Below are 17370 nucleotides of genomic sequence, written 5' to 3'. Positions count from 1 at the left end.
CTAAAAATGGCTACACGTGAACTAAATTACAAAACAGAAACAGAGTCACACATTTAGGGTTTCCCTGTTGGCGCAGTGGTTAAGAATCCACCAGCCAATGCAGGGGATACAGGTTCGAGCCCTGGTCCAGGAAGATCCCACATGCCGCGGAGCAACTAAGCCCGTGCGCCACAAATACTGAGCCTGCACTCTAGAGCTCGTGAGCCACAACTACTGATCCCATGTGCCACAACTACTGAAGCCTGCATGCCTAGAGCCCATGCTCTGCAACAAGAGAAGCCACTGCAAGCCCGCACACCACAACGAAGAGTAGCCCCCGCTTGCCACAACTAGAGAAAGTGCAGCAATGAAGACCAAACACAGGCAAAAATAAATAAATAAAATAAGTAAATTTATATATATATTAAAAAAACCCAAAAAACTCCAAGAAAATAACATAGGAGAGTATATTCATGACTAGGGATAAGGTAAGACTTGTTACACAGCACTATATATAGATCTTCTGATCATCAAGCTTTAACAATAAAAGAATGTAAAGGCAATCCACAGAATGGGGGAAGACATTTACTGTACATTTAAATCACAAAGGGTTCATAACCAAAATATATAAAGAACTATAAATCAGTAAGAAAAAGACAACTCAATAGAAAAAGAGGCAAGAGACTTGAACAAGTACTCCATAAAAGAAGATATCAAAATAATCAATAAAATATAGAAAGATGCTCAATCTCAGTACTGGTCAGGGACATGCAAATTAAAACCACAATGAAATATTACTACACATCCACTAGGATGGCTAAAATTTTAAAATCTGACAGTACCAAATGTGGACAAGGATATAAGACAAAGGGAATTTTCATACAGTCTTGATGAGAGATTACATTAGTAGAACCACTTCTGAAAACAGCTAAAACAATAGGTACACTCATTACTACTGATGAGGGTAAACTAGTTAAAACTACCTTGGAAAACAATTTGGCATTATTTATGAAAGTTAAAGATATATATACAAACTCTAAGACCTAGAACTCCACTCATAGATACATATGCCCAATAATAATAAGTGCATTTGTTCACTGCAGCATTCTTTGTAAGGGCCCCAAACTGTAAACAACCCAAAAGTCCATCAATATTAGAACGGATGAATAAATCATGATATATTTACACAATGGACATATGGCAATGAATCACAGTCACACACAACATGGGTAAATCTCACAAACGTAATGTTGAACAAAAGAAGCCAGACACAAAATACACACACGATAGTTTCATTTACATTAAATTTAAAAAGCAGACAAAACTCAATTATCGTACCTAGGCATGCTTTTTTTTTTTTTTTTACATCTTTATTGGAGTATAATTGCTTTACAGTGGTGTGCTAGGGCATGCAGCATGTTTAAGTAGTAAAAGTATAAAGAAAAACACAAAAGTAAATACCATAAAATCAGGATAATAGTAACCCTTGGTGGGAGGACAGTGATTATTAGGGGTCACAAGGGGAGCTTCTGGGGTACTAGCAAATTCTGTTTCTTAACCTAGTTTCCAGTTACACAGCTGTTCTCTTTAGAGAAATCATTTAGCTCTTTGTTTTTGTTTCAGGCACTTTTCTTTTTTTTTTTTTTTGCGGTACACGGGCCTCTCACTGTTGTGGCCTCTCCCGCTGTGGAGCACAGGCTCCGGATGCGCAGGGTCAGCGGCCAAGGCTCATGGGCACAGCCGCTCCGCGGCATGTGGGATCCTCCCAGACCGGGGCATGAACCTGTGTCCCCTGCATCGGCAGGCAGACTCTCAACCACTGCGCCACCAGGGAAGCCCAGGCACTTTTCTTGATGTGTTTTATTTCACAATAAAAAAGGTTAAAAAAAAAAAAGACTCAAGGGGTAAGTTAAATAGCAGATTGCACAAAACTAAAGAAAGAAAAAGGGAACTATAAAAGAGACCTGAAGAAATTGTGCAGAATGAATCCAGAGAGACTAAGATACGTTAAATATAAAAGAGATTACCAGACATGTAGGAGAGCAGAAAAAGTTCAGAATATAGCTTATCTAATTCCAGCAAGAAAGAAGAAGGAAAAAAAAAAAGGAAGAAGAAGAAGGTGAAAGAGGAGGGGTAGGAAGAAGAGGAGGAGGAGGAGGAGAAGAAGAAAAAACAAGGCAATCTTCAAAGAGAATTAAAAAATTGATATATGATACCAATCCTTACATCCAGGATATCTCTCTGAATCCCAAACAGGAAATACAGAAAGATAACAACACTAGTCTCATGACAGCAAATCTTCAGAACCAGCAACTCAAGAAGATCTTAAAAGGAGCTACCAAAAATTAGATTACCTATAAAGAATCAACATTTACACTCACAGTTATTTTCAACAGCAACAACGGAAGCCAGAAGAAAGTGGAATGTGATCTTGAAAATGATAAGTTGCTAAACTAGAATTTCACATCCAGTGAAAATATCTTCAAAGATCAAAAGCAAAATAAAGACACTTTCAAAACAATAATTAAGTTTACTATCAATGACCCCTCAAGAAATGAACTTCTAAAGGACAACCTTAAAGAGAATGATGCCAGAAAGTTCTGAGATATAAGGAAAGATGAGCAAAGAAAAAGGTAAACACTTGGTAAATTGAAACAAATACTGACTGTGTAAAACAAGAACAAAAACAATAACTAAGCAAATACTTACACAAAAGTGAATGAAAGAGAAAATGAATCAGAAATGGAAGAATGAAAAGAAGGAGGATAGATGAAAGTTCTTCTGTGGCAGCAATCAGAGAAATGCAATCACACCTGAAGGGAATGTGGCATCAGAAGAAGTTCAATACATTCCAAAGCCATAAGGAACTGGGTTTTGGATTATTTGCCACTTAAACTTACTCTGCTACGGTGATTAAACATATTATTATTAAATGGATACATTACTATTCACTTCAGACTACCTTGTTGTTGCTGCAGTTATACTTCACTTGGTAGGATAATCAAGGTGTTTGGCAAATGTGAATTTTCCTAATCTACTAAAGCTCACAGTTTACTAATGTTTTCTTCTATGGTTGTTGGTGTAAATATGTCTAAAATGGTATAGAAATATGTTTATTTCTAAAATGATATAATTCTTATACACAATAAACAAAAGGTGCCCAATCCTTTCCTGATGACCCAAGGTCATTGGTATAAACTACTACTGCTATGGCTGATATAAAGAAATACCCTCGAGAGCTCCCTGGTCCACTGGCTGACTCCACACTTTCAAGCAGAGGGCACAGGTTCAATCCCTGGTCAGAGAACTAAGATCCCGCAAGCCGTGCAGCACACGGCCAAAAAAGAAAAAAAAGAAAATACCCTCAGTAGCTCCTTAAGGCCTTATGTGACTACTAAACTTTTCCCACACTGTCAGGTGTTCTCCTCTGGGTCATCATTGTACTGGCACCTTTAGTTCCTCCTACCAACCTGTGATCTGATTTTGTGACAGCAATTCTGCTTAGGGCCTCTTTCTATTACATTTCTTGGCTCTTGACTGTAATCCAGATACCCAGAAGACATAGATCACAGAATTTTGGCAAGGTATTATACTGAATTAATAAGAAATGATAACTGTGACTATTTATATTTTGTAGTATCTTCTGTTGCAAGGAGATTAAAGTTCACTCTGTGAATCAGAATGACAGAAGAGTAGGTGTACCATATTATCCTCATCACAACTCCCCCAAAGGAAGACCAGCTCAAATGCTGGTTACTAGCTTCATAGCCTTGGGCAAGTAACTAAACCTTTTAACACTTCCTATCTGTAAAGAAATAATAACAGTATCTTCCTACAAAGGATTATTGTCAAAATTAAATGAGATAACGAAAAAAAAAAACAACATAATACCTGGCTTAGAGTAAATAGTGTCCAGCATTTAAACTATTATCTTTTTAAATCCCAATTTGTGTAATAAACACACATTTAACTAGACCTCCTTAACTATCTTCTCCATGGCATCCTATGAAAATACTATTAAAAATATTAACAGTAGCTAATATATAATGAGCAATTACTCTCTGTTAAAATTGTGCTGAAGTCTATATAGGGATTATCTATTTGAATCCTTAAGCTCTGGGCAGTAGATACCATTACACACACACACACACACACACACACACACACACACACACACACACACACACACACCCCGCTACAGATAAGTACACTGAGGCTCAAAGAGGTTAAGTACTTGTTCAAGTTCACAGAATAAGTGGTGAAAATGGACTCATGTAGCTCAGACTCCAGAATCCATGATTATAAGCACTCCCCTATCCTGAGAAGAGAAGCCGCTTCTCCTTCTGCTAAAATCTATTTACAAATAAGTTGAGCACAAGCTAATTCTCCTTTAATCTTATCCTCTATTTGACTATTCAAGGTCCTTAGCTGGAAAAGCAGAAAAGATACGTTTCGTTTTTGCCTTTTAACTTACCCACTCACAGTCGATTCCAAGCACTGGAAAATCTTCTAACTCACTCCTAAGCAAGGGCTCAATTTGATCCCACTCCGCCTCCTGAGACACAGTCGCCACCTTTGCTCCAAGGATCCTCTCTTCCCACGAGGCTCTGGGGGCACTGGAGTGCTGCTGGTCCTCTGCTGGAGCAGGCCGCTCTCTCCTGCCTGGCACTTTCGGCTGCTGCTGTGACAGCTGCTGCTGGGTCACACGACTTGCTTTACTCCTCCGACGCTGGATGCCTTTCCACAGGACAAACCCCCCGACAGCCATACCAAGAAGGGTGGTCACTGTCAAAGCCACTAAGTGTTTAGACATCTTCAACTTTTCTGTTGTTTAGGAAAGCATATCACTAATCCCACAATCTGCAAAACAAATGGCAACAATATATTCACATACAGAATTTAAAGCTCCACGGACACACGTCCCCCACCACCACCCCGCAAAAAATGTTGCATTCACAATCCATGTGCTCACAAACTAAAAAAATTGCTATAAATTTCTATATGAAACAGTGATATTTTAAAATATTCTCCCCCTTTTGTATGTTCTGTACTCCACCTCTATCTCCATCCAAGAAAAAACCCCTGCCCTCTACCAGTTGCCCAGGGCTCTCTTAATCCTATAAAATCACATCAATCAAAACAGAATAAACTAGACTCTTACTTCTACTTGCTGATTTACTGTGAGTAAATTTTAGTTAATGGATATTCCTCAGGGTGTTTGTGTTTGAACCTTCAATCTCTAAGAGTAGAATGGAAACTTCTGCTTTGCAATCTAAAAAAAATCTAGGGCTTCCCTGGTGGTGCAGTGGTTAAGAGTCTGCCTGCCAATGCAGGGACATGGGTTCGAGCCCTGGTCCGGGAAGATCCCACATGCTGCGGAGCAACTGGGCCCGTGTGCCACAACTACTGAGCCTGCACTCTAGAGCCCATGCACCACAACTACTGAGCCCACGTGCCACAACTACCGAGCCTGCAAACCTAGAGCCTGTGCTCCACAACAAAGAGAAGCCACCACAATGAGAAGCCCTTGCACCGCAACGAACAGTAGCCCCTGCTTGCCACAACTAGAGAAAGCCTGTGTGCAGCAACGAAGACCCAACGCAGACAAAAATAAATAAATAAAAATTTTAAAAAATCTAATCATCAGCAAGTGGTAGGGGGACTTTTACTTTTCTAGGAGGCGTGGTTGGTGAGGGATGGAGCAAACAGGCTTGAGTACACATGGATTTTCCGTTGCTCCAGAGGTCTCGGTAGTTCTCCGTGGAAACACACTCAGTTATTGAGGGTAAGCTAGGACAGTACAAAAGGGAAGACAGGACTAGAAAAGAAAAAGAAAAGAACAGAACTTAGAGAGCCAGGATGTTCAGGAGGAGGCTGCAAATTGAAATGTCCACAGGGTCCAAACAGGATAACACAAATAAGTGAAGCAAGCCAAGTGCAAGAGAAAACTGACACAGACATCCTATTAAATATGTAGGAACTGTCTCCCTTTCTATCACAAAATAGCCTCTTTTCCATTTTCTGTACGTGAAATAAAACTCATATTTTATGGCAAGACAAGAAAAATTTAAACAAAAAAATTTTTTCTATCCTTTGGTCTCCTCTCTCCTCCCACTGTGCACTGTGTATCTATCTACATTATGCATTAACCTAACCTTCCCCACTGACAGAAATACCTGCTCAACCATAAAGAGCAATATTCTAGCATCAATAAGACAACTCCTTAAAGATGTCATTCCTTCTTGATCTCATAAGGGGTCACATGGCACTTAGATCTGGATTATGTAAACTGCCAATAATACAGCATTTGATGTACAGCCTCTGTCTCAAAAAACTTATGTAACTGCGCCTTGACTTCTAAGGGGAGGAACAGGTCTCAGAGCTTTCTGAGATGCTCTTCCTGGGTTATAATCCTCAAATTTGGCTCAAATAAAATCTTCCATTTCTTTCTTAGACCAACTGATTAATTTTTTCATCAATGTTTACAATGTGGTTTTTCTCCATCTATCTCTTGTTTTCCTATTTTTGACAGAAAAATAGGCATATACAACCATTTCTGTACTATTTTAAAAAACAACAGTAAGTGTGTAACAATAAAGGTAAGTGGCCTTTGGACTCAATAATGGAGAGAAAACATGGGAGAGCAACCATTCAGCACAAGCTGTTGATCCTGTTTGTGAAGAAGGCCCAGTGTGGTCAGATTATCCTGATAATCCTGATTACTCAAGAAAAGTTAGATATCTGAATTTTATGTGAAACATCACCATTTTTAAGTGTTAGCAACAAATTTAGAGTTTTTGAAACACTGTGCCAGCCAAATAAAAACATTTTGGGCTCTGGGTTACCCATCTGTAGGCCCTGACCTAAAATCTATACTGCCCAAAGACACAGTGACCTATTAGACCCTGCCTACACTTCTCTATGGCTGAGGGTTTCCCATTTAATGGGAATTCCATTTTTGTTTTCTTTTGGACATGCTGTGGGGGGCATGTGGGATCTTAGTTCCCTGACCAGGGACTGAATCCGGGCCACAGGGGTGAAAGCCTGGGATCCTAACCACTAGACTACCAGGGAACTCCCAATGTGTACTACTTTTATCAATTTTTAAAAGCGTCAACAACAAATTTTAAAAAATAATTTAATATTTACAACAACCCTGGGCTATAATTTTGCCTACAGAGATATTCAGCAATGGAGAGGAAAAATGGAATGACAACAATTATTATAGTACTAATGAAAACAATAAAATGGCTATGCTGTTTTTCAAATATTTACTTTTTTGCAGAAACTATGCTTAAGTATTCATATGTACTTTCTCCAGCACTTTTATTGAAGAGGAAACTGAGACTTAATGAGATTAAAGAACTTGCATAGAGAGATTTCTAGTTAAAATACTCTGAGAAGACATAAAGACCCTTCCCTTTCTCATTCTAAACAATACAAATGTTGGAGAAAACATTAAAAAGATAATAAGGGGCTTCTCTGGTGGCACAGTGGTTAAGACTCCGTGCTCCCAATGCAGAGGGCCCAGTCTCGATCCCTGGTCAGGGAACTAGATTCCACATGCTTGCTGCAACTGAGTTCACATGCCACAACTAAGGAGCCAGCAGGCTGCAAGTAAGGAGCCCGCCTGCCACAACTAAAGAGCCCACATGACGCAACTAAGACCAAACCCAACCAAATAAATAAATAAACAAATATTTTTTAAAAAGATAATGAAAGTTTAATACACAGTTAAACTTAAAAAGAAGAAAGGGAAATCATCAAGTGTCAGAAATGGAAGAAGGGAACCCACAGTGGGTAGGAGATAAAGCTGGGCAGAGACCAGAACTCATACCAGCCCCAGTGCTGGAGAACATCACCAGCCCAGGGACAGAAGTCTAGGCCACAGGCCCAGGGCACAGTGGAGATGCAGAAGAGTGTTGCCTTGTCCATGAACAAGAACCTGTAACTGTTCACCTACTATGGTCCAGGCAAGACACCTGCCCAAAGCTGAGAATATGAACACAGTCCCTTGAAGATCGGCCAAAATGGTGGAGTAGAAAGACCCTGAGCTCACTTCCTCTCACAACCACACCAAAACCACAACTATCTGCAGAACAACCATCTATGAAAAAGACCAAAACCTCCCAGAAAAGATCGTCTACAACTAAAGACACAAAGAAGGAACCACAGGATGAGTAGGAGGGGACATGATATAATCAAGTCCCATACTCCCAGGTGGGCAACACACAAACTGGACAATAATTATAGTGCAGACGTGGGAATTCCCTGGTGGTCCAGTTGTTAGGACTCCACTCTTTCACTGCTAAGGGTGTGGGTTCGATCCCTGGTCACAGAACTAAGATTCTACAAGCCACGTGGTCAAAAAAAAAAAAAAATTATAGTGCAGAAGTTCTCCTACAGAAACGAGAGTTCTGAGCCCCACGTTAGGCTCCCCAGCCTGGGGGTCCTGAACCAGGAAGACTAGCCCCCAGATCATTTGGCTTTGAAGGCCAGCTGGGTTTAATTTCAGGAAGGACTGTGGGAAATACAACTTCACTCTTAAAGGGCACACACAAGATCTTACATGCACTGGGACTCAGGGCAAAAGCAGTAACTTGATAGGAGTCTGAGTCAAACCTACCTGCTGGCCTTGAAGAGGTGGGGAGCCAGCCATAGCTGACAACAGCTACATTTGGCAGCTCAGTCACATTTGGAAGCCAGTGCTGGTGGGTGTGATCTTGGGCTCCTCCCTCTAGCCATTAGAGCCAAGACCCAGCCCCATCCAATAGTCTGTAGGCACCAGTGCTGGGATGCCGCAGGCCAAACAACTAACTGAGTGGGGACACAGCCCCACCCATAAGCAGACAGGCTTCCTAAAGTCCTCCTGAGCCCACAGCCTCCTCTAGACACTCCTCTAGACAGGGCCTTGCCCACCAGAGGGCCAAGACCCAGGTCCACCCACCAGTGGGCAGACAGTGGCCCTGCCCTCCAGGAAGCCTACACTAGACTCTAGACCAGTCTCAGCCACCAGGGGACAGACACCAGACACAAGAAAACCACAATCCCACAGCCTGTGGACCTAGCCTGCCGCAGCAGGCTAGAACCTACCCTGGGACCAGGTGGGCCCTGGCCCTGTGCACTAGCAGGCCAACTCAAGCTTTGGGACACCCCAGACCCCATACCAACTGTGTCAGCAATCACCAACTCCCTGCCAACCAATGATCTAAAACAAGCTCTGTGGGCTTCCCTGGTGGCGCGGTGGTTGAGAGTCCGCCTGCTGATGCAGGGGACATGGGTTTGTGCCCCAGTCCAAGAAGATCCCACATGCCATGGAGCGGCTGGGCCCGTGAGCCGTGGCCGCTGAGCCTGCGTGTCTGGAGCCTGTGCTCCGCAACGGGAGCGGCCACAACAGTGAGAGGCCCGCGTACGGCAAAAAAAAAAAAAGCTCTGGGATCCCTGGACCCTGCAGCCAGACTCCAGGAACTGGCTCTGCCTGCCAGTAGTCCAACAGTAACCTCAGGGCCTGGCTTCACTCGTCAGTAGGCAGGCAACAGCCCCAGAGTCCTCCAGACCCTGACTCTACCCACCAGTAGAGCCAGCACTAGCCCCAGGACTCCCTAGGGTTCTGAAGCCAGTCACCTTGTTAACAGGCCCTTTTAACAGCACCCAGCAGCATCCATACAAGGCAGGACCTGGCAACCAACCAGACTAGGGACCAACCAGGCTTACCAGACCACCCACACAGTCAGCCCACCACAACAGAAGGACCCACCCAGCCCTCTTAAGGGGAACCCCTAGAGCATATAGCTTGGGTGATGAGACAGGAGCTCACTGCTGGGACACACAGGACATCTCCTACAGAAGGACACTTCTTCAAGGTCAAGAAATGTAACTAATCTACCACATACATAAAAATAAAAATAGTAACTTAGACAAAATGAGGCAGCAGAGAAACACGTTCCAGATGAAGGAGCAAGACAAAACCCCAGAAGAAGGACTAAGTGAAGTGAAGATAGGTTATCTACCTGAGAAAGAGTTCAGAGTAATGACTGCAAAGATGATCAAAGAACTCAGGAGGAAAATGGATGCACAAAGTGAGAAGTTAGAAGTTTTTAACTGAGAATTAGAAATTATAAAGAACAACCAAACAGAGACGAAGAATACAATAACCGAAATGAAAAATTCACTAGAAGGAATAAATAGTAGGCTAAATGATACAGAGGAATGGATCAGTGACCTGGAGGACAAAGTAGTGGAAATCACTGCCACTGAACAGAAAAAAAAAAGAATGAAAAGAAATGAGAACTGTTTAAGAGACTTCTGGGATAACATCGAGCCCACTAATATTCACATTATAGGGGTCCCAGAAGAATAAGAGAAAGAGAAAGAGCCTGAGAAAATATTTGAAGACATAATAGCTGAAAACTTTCCTAACCTGGGAAAGGAAACAGACATGTAAGTCCAGGAAGCACAGAGTCCCATACAGGATTAACCCAAAGAGGAACACACCAAGACACATTGTAATCAAAATGACAAAAACTAAAGATAGAGAATATTAAAAGCAGCAAGGGAAAAGCAACAAATAATATACAAGGCTATCAGCTTATTTTCTGCAGAAACTCTGCAGGCCAGAAGGGAGTGGCACTAATCCCACTCATGATGGCTCCACCCTCATGACCTAATCACTTCTCAAAGCCACCCCAATTGGGGTTAATTTTCAACATATGAATTTTGAGGGGACACAAAACATTCACCTATAGCACTCTTAAATATGAAAAGACATCCAAGAATCACCAGTTATTGCAGGCGAGTCTCCAACATCGTTAATTAGCATTTTCTAAGGAACATGTTGCAGGCGTGTCTCCAACATCATTAATTAGCATTTTCTAAGGAACATGTATAGAATTCTGCACCCAGGGCTTCCCTGGTGGCGCAGTGGTTGAGAGTCTGCCTGCTGATGCAGGGGACGTGGGTTCGTGCCCTGGTCCGGGAAGATCCCACATGCCGCGGAGCGGCTGGGCCTGTGAGCCGTGGCCGCTGAACCTGCGTGTCTGGAGCCTGTGCTCCGCAACGGGAGAGACCACAGCAGTGAGAGGCCTGCGTACCACAACAACAACAAAAAAAAGAATTCTGCACCCAGCATTTTGAGAGTACACATTCTTTAAAAACATACAAAGAAATAGATGGAACATGCCTCAACATAATAAAGGCCATAAAGGACAAACCTACAGCTAACATCATACTCAATGGTGGAGGCTGAAAGTGACAAAAACTAAAGATAGAGAATATTAAAAGCAGCAAGGGAAAAGCAACAAATAATATACAAGGCTATCAGCTTATTTTCTGCAGAAACTCTGCAGGCCAGAAGGGAGTGGCACTAATCCCACTCATGATGGCTCCACCCTCATGACCTAATCACTTCTCAAAGCCACCCCAATTGGGGTTAATTTTCAACATATGAATTTTGAGGGGACACAAAACATTCACCTATAGCACTCTTAAATATGAAAAGACATCCAAGAATCACCAGTTATTGCAGGCGTGTCTCCAACATCGTTAATTAGCATTTTCTAAGGAACATGTATAGAATTCTGCACCCAGGGCTTCCCTGGTGGCGCAGTGGTTGAGAGTCTGCCTGCTGATGCAGGGGACGTGGGTTCGTGCCCTGGTCCGGGAAGATCCCACATGCCGCGGAGCGGCTGGGCCTGTGAGCCGTGGCCGCTGAACCTGCGTGTCTGGAGCCTGTGCTCCGCAACGGGAGAGACCACAGCAGTGAGAGGCCTGCGTACCACAACAACAACAAAAAAAAGAATTCTGCACCCAGCATTTTGAGAGTACACATTCTTTAAAAACATACAAAGAAATAGATGGAACATGCCTCAACATAATAAAGGCCATAAAGGACAAACCTACAGCTAACATCATACTCAATGGTGGAGGCTGAAAGCATTTCCTCTAAGATCAGGAACAAGACAAGGACGCCCATTCTCACCACTTTTATTCAACATAGTTTTGGAAGTCCTAGCCACAGGAATCAGAGAAGAAAAAAAAATAAAAGGAATCCAGACTGGAAAGGAAGAAGTAAAACAGTCACTGTTTGCAGATGACATGATACTATCCTAAAGATGTCACCAGAAAACTACTAGAACCCATCAATGAACTGGGTAAAGTTGCAGGATACAAAATTAATATACAGAAAACTGTATATTTCTATACAATGACAACAAACTATCAGAAAGAGAAATTAAGGAAACTATCCCATTTACCATCACATGAAAAAGAATAAAATCCCTAGGAATAAACCTACCTAAGGAGGTAAAAGACTTGTACTTGGAAAACTATAAGATGCTGATGAAAGAAATTGAAGATGATACAAACATATGGAAAGATACATAGTGTTCTTGGATTGGAAGAATTAATGTGAAAATGACCTTACTACCCAAGGCAATCTACAGATTCAATGCAATCCTTACCAAAATACCAATGGTATTTCTTCACAGAATTAGAACAAAAAATTTTACAATTTGTATGTAAACACAAAAGACCCTGACTAGCCAAAGCAATCTTGAGAAAGAAAAATGGAGCTGGAGGAATCAGGCGCCCTGACTTCAGACTATACTACAAACCTAGAGTAATCAAAACAGTATGGTACTGGCACAAAAACAGAAATATAAATCTATGGAACAGGATAGAAAGTCCAGAGATAAACCCATGCACCTCTGATTACATAATATATGACAAAGGAGGCAAGAATATACAATGGAGAAAAGACAGTCTCTTCAATAGGTGGTGCTGGGAAAACTGGACAGCTACATGTAAAAGAATGAAATTAGAACACTCTCTAATATCACATACAAAAATAAACTCAAAATGGATTAAAGACCTAAATGTAAGACCTGATACTATAAAACTCCTAGAAGAAAACATAAGCAGAACACTTTTTGACATAAATTGCAATCTTTTTTTGGATCCATCTCCTAAAGCAAATAAAAGAAGAAATAAACTAATAGGAATTAGTTAAATGTAAAAGCTTTTGCACAGAAAAAAAAATTTTTTTTATTTAAAAATATATATTTTAAAATTTTTTAGAAAAAAAAGGGACTTCCCTGGTGGTGCAGTGGTTAAGAATCTGCCTGCCAATGCAGGGGACATGGGTTCAATCCCTGGTCCAAGAAGATCCCACATGCCGCAAAGCAACTAAGCCCATGAGCCACAACTGCTGAGCCCACACGCCACAACTACTGAAGCCCAGGTGCCCTAGAGCCCACGTGCCGCAACTACTGAAGCCCGTGTGCTCTAGGTCCTGTGTGCCACAACTACTGAGCCTGTGTGCTGCAATTACTGAAGCCCGCGCGCGTAGAGCCCACTCCTCTCAACAATAGAAGCCACTGCAATGAGAAGCCCGTGCACCACAACAAAGAGTAGCCCCCGCTCGCCACAACTAGAGAAAGCTTGTGCGCAGCAACAAAGATCCAACACAGCCAAAAACAAAAAGCTTTTTCACAGCAAAGGAAACCACTGACAAAATGAAAAGACAATCTATTGAATGGGAGAAAATATTTGCAAATGATATGACCAATAAGGGATTAATATCCAATATATATAAACAGCTCATACAATTCAACATGAAAAAACAAAACAAAACAAACAACCCAATTAAAAAGTGGGCAGAAGAACTGAATAGCCATTTTTCCAAAGAGGAAATGCAGATGGCCAGCAGGCACATGAAAAGATGCTCAACATCGTTAATCATCAGGGAAGTGCAAATCAAAACCACATTCTCACACCTGTCAGAATGGCTATCATCAAAAAAACCCACAAACAACAAATGTTGGCGAGGATGCAGAGAAAAGGGAACCCTTGTACACTGTTGGTGGGAAGGTAAATTGGTGCAACCACTGTGGAAAACATAATGGAAGTTTCTCAAAAAACTGAAAATAGAACTACCATATGACCCAGCAATTCCACTCCTTGGTATATACCCCCCAAAAACGAAAACACTAATTCGAAAAGATACATGCACCCCAATGTTCGTTGCAGCACTATTTACAATAGTCAAGACATGGAATCAACCTAAATGTCCATCAACAGATGAATGGATAAAGAAAACGTGGTACATATAGAAGCCACTGCAATGAGAAGCCCGTGCACCACAACAAAGAGTAGCCCCCGCTCGCCACAACTAGAGAAAGCTTGTGCGCAGCAACAAAGATCCAACACAGCCAAAAACAAAAAGCTTTTTCACAGCAAAGGAAACCACTGACAAAATGAAAAGACAATCTATTGAATGGGAGAAAATATTTGCAAATGATATGACCAATAAGGGATTAATATCCAATATATATAAACAGCTCATACAATTCAACATGAAAAAACAAAACAAAACAAACAACCCAATTAAAAAGTGGGCAGAAGAACTGAATAGCCATTTTTCCAAAGAGGAAATGCAGATGGCCAGCAGGCACATGAAAAGATGCTCAACATCGTTAATCATCAGGGAAGTGCAAATCAAAACCACATTCTCACACCTGTCAGAATGGCTATCATCAAAAAAACCCACAAACAACAAATGTTGGCGAGGATGCAGAGAAAAGGGAACCCTTGTACACTGTTGGTGGGAAGGTAAATTGGTGCAACCACTGTGGAAAACATAATGGAAGTTTCTCAAAAAACTGAAAATAGAACTACCATATGACCCAGCAATTCCACTCCTTGGTATATACCCCCCAAAAACGAAAACACTAATTCGAAAAGATACATGCACCCCAATGTTCGTTGCAGCACTATTTACAATAGTCAAGACATGGAATCAACCTAAATGTCCATCAACAGATGAATGGATAAAGAAAACGTGGTACATATACACAATGCAGTATTACTTACCCATAAAAAAGAATGAAATAATGCGATTTGCAGCAACATGGATGGACCTAGAGATTCATACTAAGTGAAGTAAGTCAGACAAAGACAAATATCATATGATATCCCTTAATTGTGAAATCTAAAACAATGACACAAATGAACTTATTTACAAAACAAAAACAGACCCACAGACATAGAAAACAAACTTATGATTACCAAAGGGGAAGGTGGGGGAGGGATAAAATAGGAGTTTGGGATTAACATATACACATTACTATATATAAAATAGATAACCAACAAGGACCTACTGTATAGCCTAGTACTCAAAATATACTCAATATTTTGTAATAACCTATAAGGGAAAAGAATCTGAAAAAGGATGTATATATTTGAATCACTTTGCTGTACACCTGAAACTAACATAACATTGTAAATCAACTATACTTCAATAATTTTTTTTAAAAAGAAGATACAGGGCTTCCCTGGTGGCGCAGTAGTTGAGAGTCCGCCTGCCGATGCAGGGGACACAGGTTCGTGCCCCAGTCTGGGAAGATCCCACATGCCGCGGAGCGGCTGGGCCCATGAGCCATGGCTGCTGAGCCTGCGCGTCCGGAGCCTGTGCTCCGCAGCGGGAGAGGCCACAACAGTGAGAGGCCCGCGTAGCCCACACAAACAAAAAAAAAAAAAAAAAAAAAAAAAGATACAGTATATACAAAGGAATACTACTCAGCCATAAAAAAGAATGAAAATTTACCATTGCGGCAACATGGATGAACTTAGAGGGCATTACACAAAGTGAAATAAGTCAGACAGAGAAAGACAAATACTGTATAATATCACCAACATGTGGAATCTAAAAAATACAACAAACTAGTGAATATAACAGAAAGAAGCAGACTCACAGAGAACAAACTAGTGGTTACCAGCGGGGAGAGGGAAGTGGGAGGGGCAATATAGGGGTAGGAGGAAAAAAGGGGGTTATTTTGGGATTATATGAAATCATGTGTGTGAAACTTTTGAAAACTGCAAAGTATTATAGAATATAAAGAATCTTTCATTCAATTTAAAAAAAGGAATATGAACAGAGTCCCTCATGAAAGGACAGCCCCTCAAACCTGCACTCTGGACAGATAAAGGACCCAAGTTCACATTATCCTTGAAAAAGGAAACCCTCAGCCAAGAAACTAAAACTAAAATGCTTAGAATTGGTCAGTTCTGTTGGAACCAGGCAGAGCTGATCATAAAACTGTTTTACCATGCAATGGTAAAACTGTTTTATCATGCAATGGTAAAACTGTTTTATCATGCAATGGTAAAACTGTTTTATCATGCAATGGTAAAACTGTTTTATCATGCAGGAAACATGCAGGACTCCCACAGAAGATCACTCCCTAGAAGAGTGCTCACAAACGAATGAAAACAAAACAAAACCCAAAACCCTAAAATCAATAATAATAGCTCACAGAGCCAGCAAAAAAATATCTATAACTGAGATCTGAAAGAGACTTCAAAGTAACAACCAGGGAAATTCAGGAAAATAAAATCCCAAACATGAACAGGAGGCAACAAAAAGAATTTCTAGGTATGAAAAATATCTGTTAAAAATTTTTAAAAACTCAACAGACAGGTTAAACAGCAGATCAGACATACAGAGAGAGAGAAAAAATTACCGAATTGAGGATAAATCTGAGGAAGTCACCCAGAACACATCACAGAGATAAAGAGGTAGAAAATATAAGAACAGAGACACAGAGGATGGATTGAGAAACTCAATATCCACATAATGAAGATTTGGAAGATGAAGGAGGTCAGATTTGGTACAGTTCTCTGAGTCCCAAGTTGGAGAAATTAAATATATCCAGAGAAAGACTTGTATAAGAATATTCATTACAGCTGTATTCATAACAGCCCCAAACTGGAAACAGCCCTAGTGGTATATCTATATGGAATGCTAACCAGCAATAAAAAGGAACTTATTACTGATACATGCAATCTGGATGAATCTCAAATAACATTAGACCGAGTGAAAGAAGCCAGATATAAAAGAGATACTGTATAATTCTATTTATATAAAGTTCTAGAACAGCTAAAACTAATCTATGGTAGAAAAAAATATGAACAATAGTTGCCTCTGGGAGAGGTGGGTACAGGGAAGAGACATTTAAGCTGAGCACTGAATGACAAAAAAAGCCAGATATGACAAATTCTAAGGAAGAGCATTTCAGGCATGAAGGAACTTTCTGGAACTGTGGTAAAGTTTCATGTCTTGATGGAGGCTTGGGTTACACAAGTGTATGCAATTGTCAAAATTCAGGGATATTTCTGATTTTTCTCCTGTTGGCCCAACTAAAGAATTAATGACTGCTGGTTCATTCATTGTCTATCTTTCCCACTAGAATGTAAACCTCATGAAAATAGGGACCTTAACTGGCTTCTTCATTTATATATAAATATTTCCAGCATGTATAGGGACCTTAACTGGTTTCTTCATTTATATATAAATATCTCCAGCAAGTAGCACAGAACTGATAACAATAAATATTT

General features: G+C 40.9%; 1 protein-coding gene across 2 annotated transcripts in view; it reads right to left on the bottom strand.

Moving 5' to 3' along the window:
- EXD2 (exonuclease 3'-5' domain containing 2) overlaps positions 1 to 17370 on the bottom strand; it is a 96837-nt gene that overhangs the window by 31403 nt on the left and 48064 nt on the right. For both annotated transcript variants that reach the window (XM_024739657.1, XM_024739655.1), the window contains exon 2: positions 4454 to 4839. In XM_024739657.1, coding sequence (XP_024595425.1) covers positions 4454 to 4792 — 339 coding nt within the window. In that variant the 5' untranslated portion in view covers positions 4793 to 4839. The remainder of the gene's footprint in view (positions 1 to 4453; positions 4840 to 17370) is intronic.

The sequence above is a fragment of the Neophocaena asiaeorientalis genome, unplaced genomic scaffold (genome assembly GCF_003031525.2).
Source record: "Neophocaena asiaeorientalis asiaeorientalis breed wild unplaced genomic scaffold, Neophocaena_asiaeorientalis_V1.1 scaffold348, whole genome shotgun sequence".
Classification (NCBI taxonomy): Eukaryota; Metazoa; Chordata; class Mammalia; order Artiodactyla; family Phocoenidae; genus Neophocaena; species Neophocaena asiaeorientalis.
The sequence above is the reverse complement of the archived record's forward strand: the minus strand, read 5'-3'. Positions and strand labels throughout refer to the sequence as shown.